The sequence below is a fragment of the Alexandromys fortis genome, unplaced genomic scaffold (genome assembly GCF_014885135.2).
Source record: "Alexandromys fortis isolate MF-2015 unplaced genomic scaffold, M_Fortis_MF-2015_v1.1 scaffold_28, whole genome shotgun sequence".
In the NCBI taxonomy this organism is placed as follows: domain Eukaryota; kingdom Metazoa; phylum Chordata; class Mammalia; order Rodentia; family Cricetidae; genus Alexandromys; species Alexandromys fortis.
Genome location: NW_026067901.1, coordinates 14269524 through 14294951, shown reverse-complemented (window position 1 = coordinate 14294951; position 25428 = coordinate 14269524). Strand labels below are relative to the sequence as shown.

Below are 25428 nucleotides of genomic sequence, written 5' to 3'. Positions count from 1 at the left end.
AAAGGAATATCCTCACTCCTGGAAAGGGCTCTAGATTCTGATGGGACAAGGGATTGGGGTGTGGAGCCCTGCAGCCTCTCCCCACCAGTCTAGAGGTTGCTGGGCTAGCCTGGGCTCCTGATCAACTCTAGCATCCAAGGTTCTTGAATACAAGTGAGTTTTGGGGGTCCATTCAGGTCTCCCCTATCCTTTGCACTGGTCCTCATCTTCTTCGAGGCAGGGTCTCTTCTTGTTTGCCACTGTGTACAGCAGGCTAGCTGACCTGTGAGTTTTCAGGCATTCTCCTGTCTCCACCTCCCACCTCATTACAGAAACACCAGAATGACAGACAGACACACACTACTGTGTCTAGGCTTACATGGGATCTGGGAATTTGATCTTCCAAACTATCTTTAACTATGCCTCTCAAAACATAGAAGAAACCAAAGCCAGACCTCCTGAGTGCCACCACCAGGGAACCCTTAGGGTTTTTGCCCACTCCTTGGCCTAGGACCTAGAATTAGGCTTTCAATACCTTGTCAGGGAGGGTAGGGCTATGGATCCAGGGACCAGCAAATGTCCCTAGTCTGGGCTTAGCCCTTTGACCCTGTGGTGACAAGGGCAGGGGTCTTTGCTTTCCACAGACTGGCTTGTCCCATGTCCTTCTAGCCAAGCTAGACACCCAGAGGAGTTTTGTGGGTAAACCTTCCTGTGTGACACTAGTCCCAGATGGGTTATAAGGGTAAACTGGTCCAGTGAGGTCACTGGCAGCCCTCTGTCTAGTGTCTGCATGGAGCAAGTCTTCAGAGGCCATTCTTGCCTGAAGCCTGTGCCTGCTCCTATCCTTGCTCAGCATGAGGGCTGGGAGAGGGATAGTCAGCCCCAATTGCTCTGAAAGTGGCCAGTTAGCAAGTGTTTTCTCTGAAGTTGGAAGAATCCACCTGTGGGTCCAGGCTAGGACCTCTGTCCTGCCTTGGTGACAGCCAATATGCATGCCTTTGCTGTTCCATGAGAAAGACCCAGCAGTAATGAGAAAGACTGGCCCACATCCTGACTATAGCCAGATGTTGTAGAATGTTATTCTCGAACACAACAGCAATTGTCATCTTCATCAGGACAGATGTATGCAATTCTGCCCCAGATGTGGTCCAAGGCAGTGATAGAATACACAGGATGTGTAAGGTTAACTGATGGGGTGGGAGATCCTGTCTGCAGCTGTGGTAAAGGCATCATTCACGCTGGCATGAGACTTTCTGGTGGTGGGGCTGCTTTGAGGTCGTTCATGCTTCATAAATAAGCCCAGGAAACTCATTGGTTCCCCCAGTTGGACTTGGGTGGAATCAGACTCTGGTCTGTCACCATCTAGGGTGAGTAGGCACTTGTTCACATTTCCCTGGGAAAAGTTCACAGAACACCAGGATGAAGAAAGTGCCTCCACTTTGGGAGATGGGTAGATAGCGCAGAGGGTTGGAGCATGAGTCCCTGGGGATAGGAACAATAGTAGGGGCTCATGGGTCTCCAAGGCCTTGGTAACTGTTCAGGGAAGATGAGCTGAGAGAGTCACAGTGGCTGGGATGGTGGGCCAGCTGTCTTCTGTCGAGAATGGAGGAAGAGAGGAAAGCTGAGGTCCTTATCATGGAGTCAACCACCACAGAAGCTCAGACAGGCAGGCACACATTCTTCAAGAGGCAGAAGCAGACTCCTCCGGCATGTCCTTTACACCACAGTGCAAGGCTGATGAAGCCGTGGCTCAGCTGTGTTGGAAGTATTGATTGCAGTTCCTTCAGCTCTTGGCAGACTCAGAACAAACAAAACGCAGCCTGCATCCCATTGCCTTCCCACAAAGCAGTTGGCAGGATGTGTTGGGTTTGATGCTCTAGAAGCCCTTGCATGTCTTAAGTTCTGTTTTCTTTTCCCAATTTCGTTCCTACTCATGGGCTGGATACCCACGATAAGAGGTCAGACTGGGGATGGCTGTGATGGCACACACCTTTAATCTTAGCACTTGGGAGGCAGAGACAGATAGATCTCTGTGATTTCTAGGTCTACAGAGAAAGTTCTAGGACACAGACAGGAAAACCCTGTCCCCATGCCCACACTATGGTGAATCCTGGGGCAGAGCTCCTCCAGGCAAGCAAGCAGGCCTTGAAATGGTATCCCTGGACTGTTGCCTTCATCAGACCAGATACGGGGCTCATGGTTTATAATTAGTCCTAAGGAGGTCACTGAGTTCAGCTTTTTAATTTTTTTTTTTTTTGAGACAGGGTCTCATTGTAGCGCAGGCTGACCTCAAACTGTCTGCACAGCTGAGGTTGGCTTTGAACTCCTCCTTCTGTCTCAACCTCTCAAGTGCTATAATTATAGGTGTGGACTACCACACCTGGTCTAGGCAGTGCTGGGATGGAACTCAGGGCTTGGTGCCAGGCAAGTGAACTATATCCTCACCCTGGGTTCTGACCTGGACAAATGTCAGCACGGGGTCCACTCCTTCCCTTCCACCCCTTCCCTCCCACTCCTTCTCCCTTGCCTCTTTATACTCTTCTATCAGGCTGATAGAGAAAGTGGAGCTTTTAGGCCTCTGAGCTGTAGCCCCCAATCCCCACAGGGGAGTTTGTGTTCAGGGCTCTACAGATGGTCCGAGCCAGTGCCTAGGGCTGTGTTGACGGCGTCATACCAGGTACAGAAATCCCCAAGCTGGGAGGTCATGAGCCACCCCTCCAGCTTCCCCAATCCCCTCAGCAGACCTGTCCTCCCCTGACCACAGGGACCGAGTGCCTCCCTGCCCAACGTCCAGCACCCTGGACAGACCCTTCACAAAGCAATGGTAGGAGACGCATGGGGGTGTCTGACCCATTTGCCTCCCATCTACCTACGTGTGCAGTCCTTCTGGTTTTGGGCAAGGTCAAAGCCGGGCCTGCAGTCACAGGCTACCCCACCTTTGGGCGTCTCCCGGCAGATGTGGGCACAGCCATGGTCTTTGTTCATGCAGTTCATCCCCTCTGGGAAGAGAGACAGAAAAGACAGGGGTTGGAGGCCAGTGACAGTGGAGGAGAGAAGAGAACCTCAGGCTGTGGAGAGATGACCAGTAAAGCAGCCCAGTCCAGTGGGGGGGGGGTGTTTAGTCAGCTACTGCACATATGTGTGTGTGTGTGCATGCATGCACAGGTGCATTCTGCCACAGTGTCCGTGCCCCGAAGGTACAGTATAAACAACACAGGCACAGTTCCTGCCTGACATCGAGGGTTATCTGTGCAGCATTGCCTTCAGTCAGGGTCATATGGATGCTCTCCTTAGACTCCAATGGCTCCAGGACACTTTTGTATCCACTTAGTAAACTCTATTTCCTCCCTGTGTGCCTGGAGTGGCTTGAACCTCCTCCTGATGACTCCGGTTGATGTTTATCTTCTGGGTGATTTGTGAGGCGTTTCCAGAATTTATGAGGTCAGGGGGTCAAGTGAGAGGTTGTAGGTCACAAGTCCATCAAGAGGCCACAGGCAGATCAAAGAGCAGAGAGCCACTGTGTGCTACACACCAGCTTTGGGACCTGATGTCACCTCCATCTGAGAGAGCGCGGCGAGTGAAGCTGTCTGGGAGAAACCCTGAGGTGGTGACTACATGAGCTAGCCTATCTTCCTCAGAGGCCACACTTAATCTTTGTCCTAGGGGAAGAGAGTGTAACTGTAACCCCGTGTGCTGTACATGGGCCCTCACTAACACAGGACATGTTTAAAAGGATAGACCTATGGCAATTATATATAATAGACCAGAAATGTCTTGGGCTGGCGGTGTGACCCAGTGGACTTCGGCTAGCATGCTGGCAGTCATGGGGTCCTCCCCAGCACCACAAAACGGAAAAGAAAGAGAAGGCGGTCTAAAGTTAATTCACAGAAAGCAATGAACGAAGGCTGTGTTTTGCCCAGCACCTGGCCTCACCTTGTCATGCTCTTCTTCCCCCACAACTTTGATTTGTTCATTAATTCAAGCCAAGCTGCCATACCAGTGCAGGGCGTCTGCACCAGCTGACTCATGGCAGACAGACAAGGCACCCAATGCACGGACGGAACCTCCACCGCCTCCCTTCCTCAATTTCCAACACCACCTGAGCTTGACAGCAGGGACAGAGGCGTGGTGACCGCTGTCCAATAGTCACTGGGAGGAAGCTGACCCGTGGCCACAGCGTATTTCTATACAAACACCCCAGCTGGCTACCAGTAACCAGGGTTGCTCCCGAGCCAATATGAGCCCACCCTGGTACCCCGCACCCTGGCATGCAGCTTTATTCACAAAACTCCTGAGAAGTCAAGCAGACGTGGTCATGAATCTGGCTCCCCATGAGCTGTGTGCCTTGGAGACCATTGTTTGGCTTCTTTGAACCTCACCTGTAAACAAGCACGAGACCCTCAGCCTTGAGGATTAGGCTTAGATATTCCCTGAAGCCACAGCCAGGAAGATGCCAGGTGCTTGGCATGCATTCTGTTGACAGGACCTGTTACTGTTCCTGCAGATCTGAGGGAGGCAGCTCCCCGATGGGTCCTGGCTGGAAGAGCACTCTTCAGAGGTGACTTCAGGAGAGGCACTTCTTGGCCATCCAAACCCACTTAGGTTCCTGTCATTTTCTGGGACACCCTACCTGTCAAGAGTCTGACTACCAAGCAGCTTCCTGGACTCAGAATGGGAACTGTCAGTGAGCAGCTTGAAGCCAAGGTCACACTTCACTTCCTACTTAATGTGTGTGTCTGTGTCTCTAGTGTTTCAGCTGTGACCCGACCTTTGGTACCCTGTCCTCATGTACATCCTCTCTAGGTCCACAACCCCACACTGCCTGCTGTATCCCCCGGCTTCTTCCTGGTTCCTTCTCTTGTCTTCTATAAGTGACTTCCTAAGCCCATCTCTGATTCCATCAATTCCATAAAGACTTCTGACCCCACGTATATCCTCCAGGCCACACTGATTTCCCAGACTGCTGTCCTAATATACCTGCTTTGTCTTCCCAGGCATGAAAGAGCTCATGTTCCCTGTTTAGCTCCGCTTGTGCGTGGCGAAGAAAGGGAGACTGAATTTCCACTTCTAGTCACAGAAGCTCTGTACACCATTAGACAGCCAGGAATTTGTCCCCATGAGGCTGATACATCCCTGAACCCTGGACAATGGATTCCCAAGCTTTAGAAACTGTCAAGCCTTCTCCTCTGAGGACCTGTTAGCACCAAGTCTTTCCTTTTGAGTGTCCAGACTTCGGTCATGAGCCAAGAGGTCATACCCTGGAGAGGCTCTGGGAGAGCGGCCCAGCACCATGGTGACTGCCAGTGGTCAGCAGCGGGGCCACAGGAAGGAAATGGGGAGCCACAGAACTGGTGTCCAGGGTGCAGTCAGAAGATTCCTAAAGTTTCTCTTAGTCTGCTTTACAACTGGTGTGTGTGTGTGTGTGTGTGTGTGTGTGTGTGTGGTGTGGTGTGTGGTGTGTGTGTGTGTGTGTGTGTGTGTATGTTTGTGGAAGGCCTCTGTCCCCACTGTAACCTTGAGGCAGAGCCAAGGCCCCCGAGCATAGCCTCCCATCTCAGGCTCCCATACCAACCTCCCTGCCAGTACGCTGTAGCATTGGTTCCTCTCTATCATGTTCCCTGATCCAGAGATGCCTGCTTTCCACAAATGGTGGGGACAGGCTGAGGACATTAGTACAATTGAACTCGGGTCCTCTCTATGTTCCTAACAGTTATAAGCTTTATTGAATTCAGAAGTAACAGTTTAAAACGTACCACATGCAGCTAGGTGGTGGTGACCCATGCTTTTACTCCTACCACGTGGGAGGCAGAGGCAGGTGGAACTCTGTGAGTTTGAGGCCAGCATGGTCTACAAAGAGAGTTCCAGGATAACCATGGCTGTTATACAGAGAATCCCTGTATAACAAAAAACAAACGACAATAACAGAAACAAAAAACAGAAAACAAAAAAAAAATGACAATAACAAAAAACCCAAAAACGTACTACATGGAAATGTAATGATTTTTGCTAAAAACTATATTTTCTAAAGAAAGGAGACTGTGGGCTCAAGAGGCATGCCCTTGCAGTAGGCATGCAGGGCAGTAGGCACCGGGCACTCCTGTCTCCTGAGTGTGGCTTGGATTCCAGATCAAAAGCTTCTCCCCAGCTTCTGTGGCCTCTGCCAGGCTGCTCTGGCAGCTTTTGGCTACAGATGGTTTTCTCCACCAACCTGTGTACTCCAGCCCAGGCCTCAGTCACTTGTGCTGAGCCCATGCATACTCAGCCCCAGGCCCAGGGCCCAGCTGGGAGGGCAGAGCAGAGCTTCTGTGACTCAGGACTGCAGGCCTTGCTTATCTGTCCTGCAGCTCTCTGCCTGGACCATGCCTGCTCCCGAGAGGGATGCAGATCCTAGGTGCAGGTATGGGAACCACATGCGCCAAGTTCAGAGAAAGCTCGCTGGTTTCCCCCCACAGAGGCGCTGAGAGAATTTCAGTCGTTCCGGGAAGTCCTGATGATTTTCACATGCCTGGTGCCAGCCAGCCCAGGCCGCCCGCCAGGTCGAAGCTAATCTGATCTGATCCATCCAAATCTAATTATGCTCTGCAAACTTGGGCTGAGTGTCTCCTCAGTGTTAGGCCAGGCCGGGCGCAATGGCGAGATGAGGCCCTTAGCTGCCACATCGATTGCCAGGTCCACAATGGGACTGCCGCATGCTATGTGACTGTAGGCAGCTCACCTCACTTCTGAACCTCAGTTCCACCTGTTGGGCAGAATTAGATGGCCCTGGGTCCTACTTCCAAGGTGGGACAGTGACAACAAAGCTGTCCTTGGACCTCAACCCAGGCAGGAGGGAGCCACGGAAGGCTGTCGCCAGAGAGGGGCCGTGTATGTGCCGGGCGGTGGGGTGGGGGACCTCTGTCTGCTTTAGAAGGCTCAGATTTCAAGCCACGAGCGAGGTGAAAACTGTCACAGGACCCTGAGAGGGACGAGGGGCCAGTGAGAGGGACGAGGAGCCAGTGAGAGGGCAGAGGTTTATTTGGGACATCTTTTATTGCCTCCTCCTCCTAGAGTTTTCTGGAGGGTGGGGCATGTGGAATGAAGCTCTCTCCATATTCCATATGCTCTTGACAGGTCTGAGAAGGGGTGTGCCTGCTTTAAACCACTCGTGGAAGTGGGGCAGCATGGGAGATGTTGTGTCTGGCAACGCCTGGCCAGTGCCTCTTTCCAGTGTTATCCCTGGATCCTCTGACAGGCCCCATGGTGCTTTCCCCGCAGGGCTTCTTCCCACAGGCCAGCTGCCAGCCTAGGGGATGGTCCCATGTGTGTGGAGATATGACAGCCACATTAGTGTGGATGTCACAGTCCCTCAGCATAGGTCTGGCACCCTTGGTCCAGTCAGAGTTGGAATGTGTGCCCCCCAATGGTCACTGCTATGGCAACTTCACCAATAATATCACCTTCTGAGTTCTTGTCCTTTAAACACAGAGGAGAACAATGGCTTTGCTTCACCACCACCCCCGCCCCAACCCCTCCAACTTGGAAGGGGACCTTAGGGGCCTTCCATAGTCCAGAGCTGCCCTAGCTTGGGAAAAGCAAACCTAGCTTATATAGTTGGAAAGAACCCAAGGGAAGTCACATAAAAGGAGGTGCAGGGCTGAGCTGGGGAAGAGAGGCTAATGACGACCTCTGGGATGCCTGTCTGGGGCACCACATGCCCTTCCAAGACAGGAGCACTGTGGTGCACACAGGCTGATAACTGGGCTAGCGTGAAGGGCTGGATCATGGGACAATATCCAGCTCCATCTGAATGAGGACAAGCAGAGATGCTTACTCCATGGGTACTTTGTACAAACAACCTCCTTGAAGCCCAGGAGACTGACTGTTAGGAGTACCACAGCTCTAGCAGTAGGGATGCTGTGGCTCATGAAAGGTAGGACACTTGCCCTGGGTCTCCAGTGGCCACTCTAATGCTCACTGCTCATCCTGCCAGCCTTGTGTCGGATCGGCAGCTTTGGTCTCTTAAGAGAACCCCCGCCCCTGCCTTCCTTCCTTCATCCCCTCTGTTTCACCTGCAGCATACAAGGTCTTGGGTATGTGACAGAGCACACAGGCTGGCTCACTGTCCCTCCTGCCTGTGAAGCACCCTGCTCCTCCTTCAGGGCTCCCCCACCAAAGCCTCAAAAGGACAGCCCCTTGGTTCTTTGTGTTATTGATCTGCCCCTCTGTTGTCACTACCTGCTGGGACTATGGCTGGTCCTTGCTGTGCTGGATGAGATGAGGGGCTTGCTTTCTGGACAGTTCAGCATCCCTCAGATGTGCCTTAGCCTGTCCTGTCACCTGGACTCTGGGAAAGCTGCCTCCAAGAAACAGGGCACTCTTCACAGACAGGAGGACAGATCTAAGGTGTCTGCAGACACATGTGGACGGATGTGTGCAGAGCTACCAGGGAGGTTGTGTGGCAGAGGTGGGTAGTGCGATTTCATGCCTCACTGCATCCTTCTCTAGTGTGTTCTTAGGACCTGCTCAGCTTCGCGTCTGCGAATGGAAAGCCTTGAAACCCCTTTCTTTCAGTAGTGCTGAAGGGCATGAAAAGTGACACCCCGGGGTACAGACAGGGCCACCGTTCCTTCCTCTTCACCTCTTGAAGTTCTTAGGCTGGTCACTAGGTGTCACCACAACCAAGTTGAAGCCACTCTAAGGATCCAGAGGTGGCTTCGGAGAAGGTCTGGCCAGGAGATGAACTAAGACAGGCTAGCCTCCAGCCCAGTGGGCCACGAGTCACTCTCCCCAGCAAACAGCCACATGGCACATCCAGTTAGACTGGATTTGAGACGAACGGTAAGTACTTCCTAATTGTATGTCCCAAATGTGGCATGGGTCATGTTTACATGCAAAACAGTAAACCGTATGTGTTTTAACTTGTCAACCTTATCCCTTCCCACATGAGCCCACAGGAAGTCATGTGGTGGACAGGTTGTCTCATGCCACCCTTAGCTGGCCCCAGACTTGACACAGATCCCAGGCTGTTAGCTGTGGATGTCTTCCTTCTCAGCCCAGCTGCCGTCTGGACCCCGCGAGGACAGCAGGCACTCAAACTGCCTGGAGAGCCCCTCTGCATCCCCAAGGATACTCCCAATATTTAGCCTAATCTAAATGTGGTGCTTAGTAAAAACAGGCATTTCTGGGCAGTGTCGTGCAGAGGTGGAGCGGGATGGGTGGAGTGGGATGGGTAGGGGTGGAAGGTGGGATAAGAGTCCGAGAGTGTCTCCTGGAGAAGCCGGCTTACATGAGAAAGGCCAGGCAGATGAGGCCGAGGGACTGTTGTACTTGTGACTGATGAGCCATGGTGTGGTGTATGTGTGTGTGTGTGAGACCCTGTTGGAGGGGTCTGGTGGGTTTGGAAGATCAGCTGACCTGATGGCCGCAGTGTTGGTGAAGGAAATGCTGGGTGTCCCTGGGTGGCCTCTCTAGGCTGTGCCCTGCTCAGTACAAGGAACAGGAAAGCGCTTTATAAATCAAAGCCATGCAGCCCAGACATCTGAGAAGGTTCTCAAGGGAGCAATGGTTGGAGCAGACAGGCGCTCCAGACAGAGGGAGCAGTGTGAGGAGACAGGGACATGGAGTGGCAGGAGTTTGCAGGGGTGGATTCGTGACAAGGATGGGCTATGAAGATCGGAGTTAGAACCCTGTGGGGAGCTGGGGGAAGGTCATGAATGGCATGGCCATGGGCTGGGTGCACAAGGCCAAGGGAGAGTTGCACTAACCTGGCCAGCGGTCAGCAGCTGGCAGCCCTTACCTCGGTAGAGGACAGTATGAATGGGGCAAGGTTAGGGGGTGCAGTTCTCCATGTTTCGGGGGGCCTAGGCTGCACAGTACCCTCTCTCTTGCTTCTGTCAGACCTGAGTTCAGAGCCAGCCTCTGGTAACTTTCTACGGCCAGAATTCTACATCCCATCAGTGGGATAACTACCACACAGATGACACGCAGGAGCCATGAGAATCCAAGGCCCAGTGCCAGGCCCAGTCATCCTCCACTGTGTGTTGGTGACACGCTGCTGCGGAGCCCAGGGATGGACACTTCCTGAGAGACACAGCGTGTACACACACCCTCCTTCTCGCCCTCATGAACACTTCTGACACACACCTCACTTTCACAGCAAGACTTTGAGGCTTGAGGACTGAGCGCTGAGAAGGGACCTAGGGCCAGGTGGGTCGAACGTCTTTTGTCTTGGTACCCTCTGAGCCGTGGCTCACCTTCTGCCCTTCACTGTCGATTCCTGGAGACCCCAAGGACCAGCAGCTTTGCAGAAAGATTGCCTGCCAGCATCGAGAAGCTGGCCCTGTGGTGCCCTTGGCGCCGGCTTGAGGCCAGGCCAGGAGAAGTACATGAAGCGGGCTCACCAGTCAAAGGAGTTGTTTATGGGGGTGGGAGGCTCATAAAAAATAATGGGATGGATTTATTATCCCCGCGCTGAGGGCCATTCCAGACCGCACAGGGCCAGGCCTCTTCCAGTAGCACCATAAATTTCCACACTAAGTGCCAGGGATGCCCGTCCTCCCGCCCACCTGGTCTATAGCACACAAGGAAGTTCGGGGAGGCCGCAACCCTCCATGGCCTGTCCCAGCCCTTATAGTCAGTGATGGAAGGGCTTAAAACAGGGCAGGGAGGACCCTGGCCCTGCAGGAGCTACAGTGGGGACCCTGGAGTGCAGGCCTGGCTTGCTTCCCAAGATGTGAGCATCGTATCTGGGCAACTATTGACAGGAGCCCAACAGCCATGTATACTCACAGGACGCTAAGTCATGATTTAGCTGGGGATTCTCGTGAGGGTCAGAGGGGCTTTGTTTGTGGACTTGCTTATTGGAATTGGGAAAGAGAAAGAGTTGGTTCTGGTACTAGAAACCTAGCCTTCCCCATCTTTAAGTGCTCCCCCCACACACACATAGTATGGCATGGGAAGGGAAGCCGTTTTCCATCATGGGGCATGGCAGCACTTATCTGAGGTACCTCACAGGGTGTCTGTGAGCATCAGGGCAATCCCCAGTGGAAGCCACTGAAACGCTTAGGGGACTGGAGCTGGGCCTGGCGAGGGCTCATATGACTGAGGCAGGGTTAGGGAAGGTAAGTGTCTAGTCAGTCTTCAGGACAAGGTGAAATGAAAGCAAGAAAGGCTGAGCTGAAGACAAAGGTGGAGGACCAGCCTGGGGGGCAAGAAAGCAGGAGGGCTGGATAAAGTCAGAGTTGGGATAGCTCAGAGTCTGTGCTTGTGGCAGGCAGTTCCTGACCCAAACTCCTATACACACTCCGAACTCCTCAGGTGGCCTCTGCCAAGCAGCTCCCAGCCAGGCCTGACTCCATCGTGAGCCTGGGCAGTGTGCTTAGATCCCAGAAGCGAGGTGAGCTTGGCATTTCCCACCACTATGACCATGGCCAACTCAGGCCAGGCAGGGGTTGCTACCACGCCTCAGGAGTCTGAATACCGGCTGGAAGAAAACACTTTACTCCCAGTCCTAGCAGGTAAAGAAGCATGTGTGGGTCCCCTTCAAAATTCACACTCAAAATGGAACCCTGAATACAACGGAAGGAGGGAGACCTTTATGAATGATGAGGCTGGTGGATCTCGGGTGAAGTTAAGGCCCATGAAAATAGGTACAGGCAATAGCGAGGCCTTTTGCCCCTGCCTTTTGTGACATCTGCATACAGAAAGAGGCAGAGAAGTCCTCACCAGATATGGAACGTTCTGGAGCTTAGTCCTTCAGTTTCATAGCCTCCAGAATGGAACAGAAGTAATACCGAATAATCATAACAGCAAGAAGGCACCAAAACAGCTCGCAATCTTCTCTGCTACGGACAGACCGAGTGAGGACTGGGTGAGCGCTCCTCTGCCCCCCCCCCTCCCCCCTCAGTTCTGTGACACAGTTGCCTCTGTGCTTGGTCTCGGTGGCACCTGGTCTTGGATCTGCTTTTCCTGCAGCCTATGATTTGGGGAGGATGTCCCCACATACAAAGTTGGGGGCCTTTTACATGTCATGCGTAGAAGTGGGACAGAGGGATTAGGGTATAGGGTCATTAAATGGCCAAACATGTGACAAGCAGAGGCTTGTTGCCTCTGCCCTCTGAGAACACACACGGGGAGGTCTGAGACTCCACAGAGTCCTAGGATCCTGACCTTCAAGGAGATCCCAAAGTCTCAAGGTTTCCCTCATTCCTTCAGACCCTTTCAGACCTCAGCAGAGATGGGCCTGAGCCAGCTCAGGAGACAGAGGGCAAGTGCTCTGTAGACGCCATTTTTGAAGACCCTTAATCACACAGCGAGTCAGATTCTGATGGGACTTGGCATTTCCAGCTTTAAATATGTAGATTGTCATGCAGAAGGCCCTGGGTCATGTCTAGTCGGGGGTAGACTGACCCTGACACCCAGGCTCCACTGGCTCCCAGGTTTCTATACTGTAAAGAGAACAAAACTCTGCTTTGTTCAGTCAGGAGTGTCCACTGCTAAAATATTCGGCACCCGTGTGATGCGAGTTAACAGGCCAGTCCGAAATGCAAACCCGAGGGAGACACGCTCTCCCAAAGGTCTGGGGCCCCATCTCACACCTGCCTCAGCCACCCTCTCTCCAGTTACCTTCCCCGTGGTGTTCTGTCCCTTCCCCATCGGTCACGGCTTCCTCAGCCACCTTCCTGCTACGCCTCCCTCAGCCTTTCTGTTACCAGCTTCCCTCCGGCCACTCCGTTACAGACCCCCTCAGACATTCTCTCACCTTTCTGTCAGACATCTCCCCGTCACTTTCTCTCCTCGGATTGTCACCTCCTCTCTAGTCTCTCCTGTCACCTTCTCCTCCTCGGCTACCCTGTTATTGTCTCCACAATGTCTGTCACTTTCCCGTCAGCCACCTTCTCGTCTCCTCGCCCTAATTCAGCCATTTTCCTGTCATCCTCCCCGTTAGTCACCTTGCCATGTCTCCTGCTCGCCCATCTTCCTGTCACTTCCTTCTTAATCCCCCCCCTATTAACTCCCTCTCCACCTGCCTCTTGTCACCCCCCTCATCTCCCCATCACCTTCCCTCAGCCCGTCACCTTCCTGTCATGGTCCCCTTAGCTCCCCACCCCCGCCATGTTTTCTCTTCCTGTCAGGCACCCCGTTGTGCCCCTTCCTCAGTCACTTCCATTTCACCTTCCCCTGGGCCACAGCCTCCTCTCCCTCGGCCATCCTATCAACCTCTTAACTACCCTGCCGCCACCTTCCCCCAAGCCATCCTGTTCATGGACCCGTGGGACATCTGGGAGTATGACAGCCCAGCTCCCTGCTTGCTTCATTGCCACGTCCTATCCGAGATGAATGCTAGAAATGTGGTTCCTACGTCCACTTCTCAAGGCTGAGCCAGCAACATCCAAACTCCCTTTAGACACAGTTTCTGTCTCCCGTGGTTCTGCCAGTTTGGAGAGTGGGGCTGTAGACCCTCTTTGGACTCCTGGGGGTACCCTCTCCAACAGGCAATGAAACCTGCAGTGGGGATCTCAGGTGTTAAAGAAACCAGGGAATGGGGAGAGGCCGACTGGATAATGGAGCAGCTGCTGCTGGACCTAACGAGGTAGAAAAGGGTGAAGGCCCCTGGGGCCAAAGAAGCGATGGACTCTACTCTGGCCAGGTTGGAGGCAACTCATGAGCGGTCTTGCGAAGAAGCATCAGGCCCAGGGCAGGGTGAGAGCAATCCCCTTTAGTGAGGCTGCATGGTGCACCCATTAGGGTAAACACTGGTACCCACTCTGTCAGGCTTTGGTCCGACTTGATCAGATGGCACTGGAGGACAGGGGTGTCTGAGGACTTTCCTTGACACTCTTCCAGAAAAATGGCAGAGAGACCTGTGGAACACTCTGGCCAGTGGTTCTGAGTTTTTTTTTTTTTTTTTTTTTAATCATCAGAGCAGCCCGAGGCTGTTTCTCCAGCTCAGTGGCTACTGGTCCATGGCTAGATGACCTCACTAGCCCCGAGTTATCTCATTCCCACCGCAAACTCCTGCTCTCCCCGGGCTCCTTCCTTACCCCACCCGCACCCTGTTGGACTGCTCATTCCTTCTTGAGTTAGCTACCAGCTAGAACAGGCACAGCTTTAGTGTCAGCTGCTCCGAGGCCCAGGCTAGCCCACCACTGGAGTCTACGAGCATGAAGCAAACATGGACAACACAGCAGAGAGTCATCTCAAATCTAAATAAAGGGGTGGGGGCTAGGGCGAGGCTTGGCTACATGCAGCTCTGAAACCCCCTGTGAGCTTGTGTTGTTTCCTACAAGGTGGTTTCCTCTCACTCTACTGCCTTCAGCCCCTGCCAAGGCTGGACCATGGCAGGTGTCTAGTGAGACTCAAAGCACAGCCCTGCGGAACAGTTTTCTGCACAAGAGGCAGGTGCACCTCAATGTCACACCCCACTGGCTACCAGGGGTGCAGGTGCACCTTAATGTCACACCCCATTGGCCACCAGGGGTGGTCAGGACTCATGATTAGGCCATCATAGTCAATGAGGTGACCGTGGGTATGATGGCTCGATTGGCCACCCCTCAGGTGAGAAAAACATATCTGCAGAATCCCCAAGGCGCTTGTCCCAGCTCATAGTCATAGAGGGCTTCACAGTCAATCTTTTCCTAGACTGGAAAAAGAAAATCAAATGGCCCCAACCTAGGATCCGAAGGCACCAGGCTTGGGAACAATGAACTGGATCGGTGAGTGGGGAGATGACAGAGTAACATTTCTTCACAAAAGTTGGAGTCTGTGGCCTTCAGAGGCCCTTCCACATCCAGCCAGTGTCGGTTAGACTGGAGGAGATAACACTTCGCTGGGGAAAAGGGCAAAACCATCCATGAGGACATATCTTCGTGGAGCATGAACTTGACATACTTTAAGGATTGGAAGGGGAGGGGTGGGAGAGGTAGGAAGCCCAGCATGTTAGCCTCTGGGTAGTCAGGCCTGTGGCTGGCCTAGTAATAGCAGAGGCTGGGCTGAGTCTGGAGTGGCCCTTGGGCTGACGGCCAGAGGAGGAGTTGAAGGTCAGAGGAGGCCTTGTTAGCACTTGGGCCAGAGGCTGAGCAGAGGTGGGCCTGTGGGCTGTCAGGACACTAAAGCCTTTACCAGGAAGTGCTAAGCAGAGAGACTAGCCAGATCCAACAGCCCCAGGGTCCCTTTTCATCCAGTGCAGCCTGAGTATCATCAGTGTCAAGTCAAGCCATGCCCAAATTCTGGGGACCAGAAGGAATTAACTGGCCCCTAGGGCAGGTTTTACATTGGGTGCTTCAAAGCTTTTCCCTTAAGGGCTTTTTGTTGTTTTTGTTGTTGTTGTTTTAATAGCCAAAGGACCCAAAGAGGCAGAAGTGACAGCAGAGGCCCCAGGGGCTCTGAAGCCAAGGGCCTATTGCTCCCAATCCAGCCTGGGCCTGATCCATAAGCCTCAGGCCAGGGTTTATGCTGCCTGGGAAGCCAGGCTACTCAGAAGTACCTAGCTTCGAGGCCTCCCTTCTGGGCCAGGAGCCCAGACTGACCTTGGCCCTGCAGGCATCTAATCAAAACAGGTCTGTGCTTTGGGTGGGTGGGTAGGGGGTGTAGTGGCATTTCATTTGTATTTTAATAAATAAAGCTTGTCTGAGGATCAGAAAAGTAAAATGGCCACACTGGCCAGCCTTACAGACTAGGCACCAATGACACACACCTTTAATGCCAATGGCCACAATGACACACATTCATTTGCCATAGGAACTGGGGAGTAGTGGTGCAAGCCCTTAATCCCAGAACTAGAGAGGATTATAAAATGGGAGGAGACAGCTCTGAGTCTCAGTCTCATTCTGAGGTTTCCTTGAGGCAGGACCCCCATTTTCGGACTGAGGTCGAAGTAAGAGCCATTGGCTAGCTGCTTTGCTTTTCTGGTTTTCAGGTTGAATCCCAATATCTGTCTCTGAGTTTTCATGGATCATGCTACAAGGGGGATTCCAGAGATCTGGAGAGGAATTAGCCAGTCAGGAGGCCACTTGGGAGGCGAGGCGCTCCGTCCTGGCACTTCCAGGCAGGCTCTGATTCTTGAGCGGTAAGATTCATCACTGTGGCTGATGCTACAGGGGGCACTTGTGACAACCACAGACTATGTATGCTTCAGGAGGTCGGCTACCTGCCTGCCCAGGATCGCGTGTCCTGCCATCTCCCGGGCATTGTGCACACTTTCCTCCGGTCTGGAGGCCTGGACAGCGCATTGCCGTTTGCCCTGCAAGATGGGCTTCCAGAAGATCCCCATGAGCTGTTGGATTGGCTGCATAGCCCAGCTTAGAGAAGCCAGAGATTCCAGCCAACGTTCCCAATAAGGAAAGCGACCTCTTTCAACCACCTGTCAGTCAACAGAGACTGGGGATGAAGTGTTACAACTAGATTTTGGCCAACTCTGTATTCCTAGCTTTGTAAAAATCCAGGGGAGCTTTTGGGTGGGATGAACTGTGTCCAAGACTATACCCAATACCAGCCAAGACACAACTCTTCCACTCCCAGCCTCTAGAGTTCCTAAATCCCCCTAAGAGTCATCTCCTGTCACCGACCCCCCTCCAAGCGCCAGTATTCTATGGCTACTCTCTTCAGAGCAGACAAACCCCTCTCCATACCTCCCCCACATGCCCCAGGACCCTCAGCTCCCCTCCTGGGGCTCCTCTCCTTTCGCCTATCATATTCTCCACCATCCAGTCTTGGCTCCTAAACTGCCAGGCCTCTGTCCGCGTACCTGGCCTAGCGACTTCAGACTTTCATACGGCTCTTTTACATCATTTGATTTCGGTACCGTCATGGCTTCCACACAGAGGCCTTCAGCTCTGGCCACTGTCCCACCACCTGCTTCTTCTCTGACAGGCCTTATGACCTGAACAGAACCGCTACAGCGAGTGCTTCTTGGCTCCAGTCCCAACTCTGCTTCTCTAACTTTGCTTCCTCCCTTGTCAGTGGAGTCACACCCGGCCTCCTATGAGCGCTCTGTGGTGTGGCCTTCAGGCCTGTGCCCTGGCAGCAGTTCCCTGCTCACCCCGGGGTTGTTACCTCCTCTCACCCGTCTCCTGAGGCAAACACCGAAATTTGTAACCTCTCAGCCCAGCAGAGGCCGACAAGGCAGATCGGACCAGCTATAGCTGCCCTTTTACATCCTGCCGTCCATTCTTCCTCGTACACTCAACTAGAGGCACGGCCTCACCACAGCCCACCCGATGCTCTCTCCAAAGGCAGGAAATGAGCATGTACTGGTGGGGACAAAACCTCCTGGAACGTGACTGGAAGTTCCTCCTAGAACCCTCATCCCCAACATAGGCAGAGTTCAGGGCCTTGCCACATGCATTTCCTGTCTGGCTCACTAACCTGCTTCTTATGGTCCCTGGGGACTCAGGTCCTCAATTACACCTTCTTGCCACCATCTTGGACAGCTCTGTCCAGTGGCACCATAGCTAGGTAGGATTAGGAACAAGATAAGCACTTGTCTTCCTGAGGCCACCTGTGTGTGGTAGCTCTGGTGTCTGGAGCAAATGTCCAGGAAACACTAAGTTTGGCCTTCATGTGCTGGGGACACTGTAGTGCCAGGGGCCAGTGCACCAGACTTGCCTGTGTGGAAATTGCCAAAATAAACCCAGGCAATCTAAGAAACTACTAGAATACTTCTGGTTTACTGTCTTCAAATGTATTTTTCCTTTTTATTTTCCCAGGAATCACTTTCTAGCAGAAACCACACACAGTGTCCTAGAATCCCACTCCACCACCCCTGGCAGCCCCATGGAACACCAGCAGGTCATACTAGTTTCTCCTTGTAGCTCCAGACACCCAGCTGGCTCAGTGCCAGGGCTGCTGTCTTGTGAATGAGGAGGCTGAGGCTCCAGGCATACGGGGAGCTTGCTGAAGAGTGGCCCTGGGAAGGGATGGAGGAGCTAGGGTCTCACCTGGGCTCTGTGGAGCTAAGCCCAGCACGAGCCTTCTTTGCCCATCTTTCCCTGGCAAATCTCCAGCTTTCCCTCCTTGTCAAAGGTCAGACATGGAGACGGGACAGCAGGCTGTTCTAGCTAAAGTCACATCTCCAGCCTTGACTATAACAGGACAGCCTGACCCCGGGAGCCTTGGCTCTTGGCCCTGTCTTGCTAGGCCTCTCTGCAGTAGTACACAGCCCTGCTTTGGGATCTGGAGCTTGCATAGCGGCTGATGAGCCTACGTCTTTGCTATTGCTGTTCACTCAGTCCAGGTTCCACACGTGTTGGCTTCTGACAGTCCTGCTGCCGTGGGCCCAAGCTTCAAAACCCTCCAGGATCGGAACATCAGTGCCCTGACACCAAGAACCTTCATCTGCTGGGCTTGGCTCAGTCCATCTAGCCTCAGCCTGCTGAGTCACCCCATCCCACCTGGCCTCCAGGGGCCGCAGGCTCTCATCACGGTCCCTCAGCAGGCTGGTAACCCAGGAACAGGAAGCAGATAATCGTGGGTGCTAGAGGCTTATGGAGATATATAATGTGACAGCCTTTTTCAATGGGGTCTCAGCCCCACCACATACAGACAGGAGAAATACCAACAGTTGGCAGAGGGAAGCAATAGAAATAGTTCTACAAAGACCCACACTGGTAACACACGATGGCCAAGGAGATCGCCACTGAGAGCCCCTACCCCGACCCTGAGGCTTCTGGAATCCACATGTGGAGAGGGCCGCCTGTCTGTTTCCGCAGGGTTGGGAGGCACGCCTGGTCAGCATAGGCTGTACTTACCATTGGAGCGGTGTATGCAGGTGTGTTGGTTATCGCTGAGAAAGAAGCCGCTGTGGCACTGACACTCATAGCTGCCCATGGCATTGACGCAGATCTGCTGGCAGCCGCCATTGTTGTCTTGACATTCATCCACATCTGTGAGAAGAGGGAGAGAAGGGGAGAGGAGACGTCACACCTGGAGCTAGTGGGTCACAGACACAATCCAGTTCTCCGTTGGTTAATGAAGGGTCTCCACAGAGGTGCTGTACAACGGAAATACGTCATGGTCTTCTGCATGGCGCCGTGCTGTGATGGTCCTGCACAGGGTACTCCAGGGCACTGTGCCGTGATGGTACTACACGGGGTACCTCACGGCACCGTGCTGCGATGGTACTTCAAAGGGTACTTACGACATGGGGGTACTCCAGAGGTATTTCATAGTACTCCACAGGCACACTCCATGGTATTCCATAGTAATCCCCCACAATAGAACGCCCCAATATACCCCAGAAGTAGTCAGTTACAAGTGCTGGAGGGTCATGACTGATTCCTGGGTGCCTAGCACAGTTCTAAGCATCTTTCCTATGTTAACTCTGGTCCTTGCACCAACCCTATCAGATGCAGGTGTTAGCCCATTTATAGACGAGGAATCTGTGCCAGGTTACATGGGAAGTGACAGGGGTAGCCTTTAGACCCAGCACATTAACTCCCAAGCCTGGCCTTACCACCAGACTCTTCTCCCCAGGATGACGGTGCAAACTGAAGTGTCTCCCTAACACGGAGCTCAGCTAACCGCAGCCACCATTCTCCACTTCTTCAACCCACCTCGGGTTTCCAGCTGACAGCACAAGGCCCTGGAGCCCTGAGGGGGAGGCTGGAGGTCAAGGCAGCCTGCGCCACCCTGAAGGTCTCAGCTTGGCAGATTGATTTCAAAAGCTAGGAGGGTGAGGGGAAGATTTGAAAAGACCCTGACCTCTGGCTGCCAGGACTGCCGGGGAAGGCTGCCAAGAGGTCTTTCCCACTCTGCGGGAGGCACCGGCTCAGGGCCGATGCTCACTTCTGACCAGAGGCTGCTGGCACAAAGGGGGTGACTGGCTGAAAGGGCCTTTAGGGAGCTCCGGTCCTGAGCAGAACAGCATGTTTCAATTACCAGAGTCATAACCCCCTACTCTGTCGGTTTGTTTAATGAAAGAAGGGCTTCTTAAACCTTAATGTTCCATGGCTGTATTGTCATTTTAATAGGCAAATACATAAAACCACAAAGCAATGTGCGTATGGAGCTACTGGCTGTGCCCAGCCAATCCCCAGGCTCCAACACACACAGAGACACAAACACAGAGACACCACACACACACACACACACACACACACACACACACACACACACACATTTCCTTTGTATGCATACGTGCACACATCGCTGGCACTGTAAATTTCCTATGCTTTTTAACACAGACATCTTTTGCTATAGAGACCAAAAGGATGTGAGGGGGGAAAAAAGGTAGAGGCAGGCGATGACCTGCACTGAACCGGGGACAGCTTGGCTCTTCAGCACTGTCAGCTGGGTCCTATTTAGGCTCGAGGGCTGCAGACCACTTTACCACCCAGGAGACCGCACGGCTGCCTTTGAGGCCCACAGCGTGGAGCATCATTATTCTCCGGCAAGCTCAAATGTCAGCCGTGTGGCTGTCAGAGGAGGGAAACAGATCTTTCAACTCTAATAGCCACCAAAGGTTGCAGCTCACACGTAAAGGTGGCTCTTGCTGAGAGGAGCAGCAGGCCCAGAGACTGACTTGGGAGGTGCGGCAGCCGCAGGGGTTGGGGGTGGGGGCGGTGGTGAGGATGACTGGAGGCATTGCTAACTCGTTGAATAGCCTTCTCTACAGTCTTGTTGATGGCTTCCTGCTGGTCCAGTTCACCTTTCCTTAGTGAACCCCAAAGTACATGGAGTACCTTCACTTGGTGAACCCCAAAGCACATCTTTCAAGTTGCAGGAGGGTCTGCCCTGGGCACTGTCTGGTCACCTGAGCAACAGGAAGCCAGCATCCTGGGCGCTTCCTGTGGACTGAGGGTCCTCACTAGGACCTCAGCAGCTCATGTGATAGGGTATGTTACTAACTGCATGACATCCATTGGTCATCGGACACTCAGCAAGCTGATGTGACCTGGGTGGCCCACGCAGTAGGTCAGAGTGAAGGTAGAACTCACCTTAAGACCAGAACCCCAGAGCAAGAGCCCACAGATACCTTGCTTGGCTGGCTGTGCCCAAAACATTCAGAACCTGCTCCCTCCTGAGCTTGAGTCTGAGATCAACTTAAACACACACTCCTGAAACCCATAAGACGCAGTCCGTGAACATTGCGGATGCAGAGAGTGATTGTCTCTGGGCTGAGTCCTATGTCTGACTCAACTGCACGGAGAGAGGTAGGTGCCTGTGCCTGCGTCTTTGCACACAGCTGACTGTGAGCCCTGACCCTGAGATGCAGGTGTGCTTGCTGCCATGCATCACTGCTTCTCTCTTGGCTCCCAGACTCTAGTTCAGGCCAAGTCTCCATTGCAAGACAAACAAAGCACAAATGCACCCTCCAGTGCCCTGCATGGGGCAGAAATGCAGCCTTGGCCTGAATGCCACCCATCCGCAGGCATCTGGCCTGGCCCAGCTCTGCACCTCACCAAAAGCTAGGAACCAGGGTAGTTGACATAAGGCATCCACAGGCCCTCAGTGATCTGGCAGGGTGGCTGTGCTGTTGGGACAGGGCTGTTTATACTAGCGGGGAACAATGACTCGCCAACACTGATGAATAATTTGAAACAAATGCAATGCCGTGTAAACATGTCTTTCCCTTGCTCCCAAATGATAAAACCCCAAGATTAAGCAGGCGGGAAAAGAGAGCTGTCCCTCTGCACCCTTTTCTACCGTGTCCAAACAGGGCCCCACATCCTACCCAAGTAGGGTAGAAAGTCCTGGGGACACTGAGTCCCTATACAGCCTGAGGCCACACTCACGACCTCTTCTATAGACACTCAGCATCTCAGACTCTCAAAGAGGACTCACGGCGGCTGGAGGATAGTCAGCTGGTATAGCTGGGATCATGGGAAGTCTGCCTACCACCTAGACCAGATGGGGGTCAACTGGCAGAGCACCACGGAGAAACAGTCCCTTGGCTGTTCCTTGGAGTTAGCCGGCACACTGTGACCCAGCACCAGGTGCATCTTACCATGAGAGGCGTCCTCAGGGCCAGAAGGGAGTCCATAACAGGGCTCTCTGAGGTCTGCTCTGTTTTCCATTAGCGCACGGGCAGTACGGGGCCTTGTCTTCAAGAAGCATGGCAGCAGGGTCTGCAGACTGTCCTCCAGGGAGCCACTTGGGGCACTGGGGTGCAAGTAGGCTTTCCTCTCTCTCTATGGAATCATGACTGTTCTTACTGATGGACTGTGTGTTTGATCTTGTTGGGAATGCCCCCTCCAACAGTCAGAGGCCCAGTCACTTCACAGATGGATGCCTGACGCTAGTTCCAGCTGCAGCTTAGTAGACACTGCTTGCTAGATCCACTCAGGAACCCTTCCCACCCCAACTCCCGGGTCCAGTTCCTATCACCTCTGGTTCTCAGAAGAGGAGAGAGATGGAAAGAGACTGTCTCAAAACCCAAAGGATAGAGTGCTCTCCCGTCGGCGAGAAGAACTTAGTCAGAGACCCATGGGACGGAGGGTAGTTCCTCATTTCCTTTGCCTGAACCACAGGTCCCGCTGTGCCACCCCTGCCGTGAGTGGGAATAAGCTTGTATCTCTTTCACAAGAGGCAGGCCTGGGGTGGCAGGACAGAAGGCCATACCTGACAGTCTAGGGTGTGAGCTCCCTGGGGTGTGGGGGGGGGCGACATCTCAGCTCATTTTCAGAAGGAGGCTGGCTGCTGCAGCAGAGTGCTGTCTTGGCTCACCAGGTGTGGTGGTTTGAAAGAAAATGCCCCCCCAAAGGGAGTGGCATTATTAGGAGGTGTGGGGAGTAAGTCTGTCACTATGGAGGTGGGCTTTGAGGTCTTAAATAAGCTCGAGATACCACCCAGTGTCTCAGACCACTTTCTGTTGCCTGCAAGATATAGAACTCTCAGCTCCTTCTCCAGCACCATGTCTGTCTGTGCGCCACCATGTCACACCTGATGACAATGGACAGAACCTCTGAAAATGTAAGCCCCTCACCAATGAAATGTTTTTCCTCTATAAGAGTCACCTCGGCCACGGTGTCTCTTCACAGCAATGGAAGCCCCGACTAAGACACCAGGCATCCAGAGGGACCTGAGCAGGCTCTCTATGCCACTCTCCAGGAGCCCGCTTCCCTGGTACCAGAATGTGCCCCGTTCATATACACTTATACCCTTCTCCAGGGACAGCCTCGTCTCCTCAGACCAACCCCTTGCCCTTCTGCATCCATAGACACTAAACGCTACTTGGGGTTTTAGAGCAGGAAACGGGGATGGCAGGCTTCCTGGAGGGCATGATGTGAACCCTGGCCTTCTAGCACAGGGAGACGTGTGAGCTGAGGCTGGAGGATTGGCAGGGCAGGGCGCACAGAGACAGGCCTGTGAGGACTGCAGCAGGAGGAGAGTTCTGGAAGCCCCTGATGACTGGCGAGGCCCCGCGTGCTAGCTCAGACAGCTGGGAGAGATGAGCCCCGGCATGGAGGTGTGTCCTGAGCTGGGTGACCCTGGAAGGCTCTCAGGAAACACAGTCGAGTCTGCAGAGTGATAGATACTCTTGGAGATGTTCTTGGAGCAGCTTGACAAGCAGGGTGTGGCTAACCCTTAAGGTGCCCAGCAAGCCTGAACCTGTGTGCAGCGAGACCCCCGAGGGTCCTGGAACAGCGGGGTGGTGGTGGGGACATCTTGCTTCTGACATGCTACCATCTTCCTTTATAACCACAGTGGGGCTTCCTAGAAGGCAGGGAAGCCCTGGGCACTGGAACTAAGCTATGAGGCAGATTCCCGGAGGTTCTAGAGGAGACCCTGAGTTGGGTGGCAAGGCTAAGGACTCAGAACAAAGAGCTTATCTTGAAGCCCCAGCTTGGCGAGGGACGCCAGGACTTCTGGGGGATGAACAGGTCCCCTCCTTTAACACAGAGTGTACTTCTATATGGAGTGCCCCCCTTTTTGGCTATCTGAGGTGTTAGACAACAAATGGGGAGGAAGTTGGGCCTCAGGGGGTCCCCAAGGTGACCCTCAGTAAGAATACTATTCAGTAGTTGTTCCTTCAGTTAAAGGCAGTAGCCAGTGACAGGCGAGACTGCTGGAGCCTAGGAAGGCCTGGGTACCCAAGGTGACAGAAGATGTCACCTCACTCAGCCTGCCCTGAAACCTCCCCTGGCCATCCAGGTCTGAGAAACACCCCATTTCCCAACAATACTTTAGTCTGCATCCCACCCCAGCAGTCACCAGGGCTGCTAACTTGTCCCCCACACCTAGTCCATCTGTCTCCCCAACTCCCATGACACAGCCATCTTAGACCTCGGTGTCCCCCTACATGTCCATTCTATGCACATCTTCCAGCTTCCCTCTGATGCACACTTCAAAGGCGTGGCCCCCACGCGCACGCGCAGCTTCGACAGGACATGGCATCTGTGATAGAGCCTCATGGAGTCACTGCCCAGGACAGGCCCAAGCCTGGCTCTGACACTGGAGCAGGCAGCCCTTAGCCGTGACTCCTATCCCGCTTTGGTCTGTGGACACAGCCTCACTCTCCAGCCCCACCAGCCCTGTGGGGTCATGTCAGGGCTGGGGCTGTCTCCCCACAGGAAGGGTCTCTAAGGCCAGGCCATAGGCTTCTGGAGGACGGGTTGCAAGAGGCCTGTGGTTTGCTCCCAGGGGCCGCTGCTTGGCCCCAGGTGGGGCTGTTTGTTTTTTATTAATAGTGGGCTGTTTGTCCTCTTTTGGACGAGGAGCCGGGGTTTGCAGTTATTTATAACTGGAAATTGCTCCTTGATCCTGCTTCGGTCTCTTTGTGCTTCCCACGAATACTCACAGTTCGACACAGGGACTCTGTGTTTGGAGCGGACCCCACCCATGTTTCTGTGGCTGCCCAGAGTCCACTGTGTGTCAGGCCTTGCAACAGGCTCCGAGCATCCTGTAGGCAGGGACGGAGGCACAGGCTCATTGGTGGAACCAGGTTCAACCTCCGCCACTGAGCTCTGCCACCTGGTCCTGGCAGAAGCAATGCCCCCCCACCCCCGCCCCACTCCCTTCTGAAGGGCAGCTGAGGCAGAAATGCCTCTTGGCTATCGAATGACTCTTGCAAAATTGCATTTGATGAGTTAAGTGTAAATAAACGAGAACCAGATGGATTCGATTTCGGGTAAAATACACATGGGTCTTAGCGATCTGGGGCCTGAGTTCTGGTAGAATCAGATACTCCTGAACCGTCAAGTTCTCTGGCTCAGCATGCAGGAGGGATAAGCGGGTCACTGAGGACCTGTCTGTTTCCCGCTCTGGGTGTCATCTACAGCCTTCTCCGTGGCTCCTGGGTCCCCTGCAGGTCAGCAGTGTGCAGCCTCTTGGGCTGGATCCAAGTCTGGACTCAGGGCTGAGAGAGGCCTGTGTGGAGCTTGGCTCTCTAGACTAGCAAGCCCTCTGCTAAACCCCCAAGCCAGACCAGGAGGGCCAGGCTCTGCTGGAGTTGCCTGCATCCAGGCACTGCTTCTCTTCAGGCTCCTGCCTTCTGAAGCCAGCTGCTAACCAGCCCCCCCCCCCCCCCCCCCC

General features: G+C 53.6%; 1 protein-coding gene across 8 annotated transcripts in view; it reads right to left on the bottom strand.

Moving 5' to 3' along the window:
* The window catches only part of Scube1 (signal peptide, CUB domain and EGF like domain containing 1), a 118048-nt gene that overhangs the window by 49970 nt on the left and 42650 nt on the right, over positions 1–25428 (bottom strand). For 4 of the 8 annotated variants that reach the window (XM_050129709.1, XM_050129719.1, XM_050129728.1 and 1 more), the window contains exons 4-5: positions 18705–18839; positions 2853–2978 (exon numbers count right to left, since the gene is read on the bottom strand). In XM_050129709.1, coding sequence (XP_049985666.1) covers positions 2853–2978; positions 18705–18839 — 261 coding nt within the window. The remainder of the gene's footprint in view (positions 1–2852; positions 2979–18704; positions 18840–25428) is intronic. The other 4 variants (XM_050129734.1, XM_050129743.1, XM_050129752.1 and 1 more) reach the window with 1 other exon arrangement.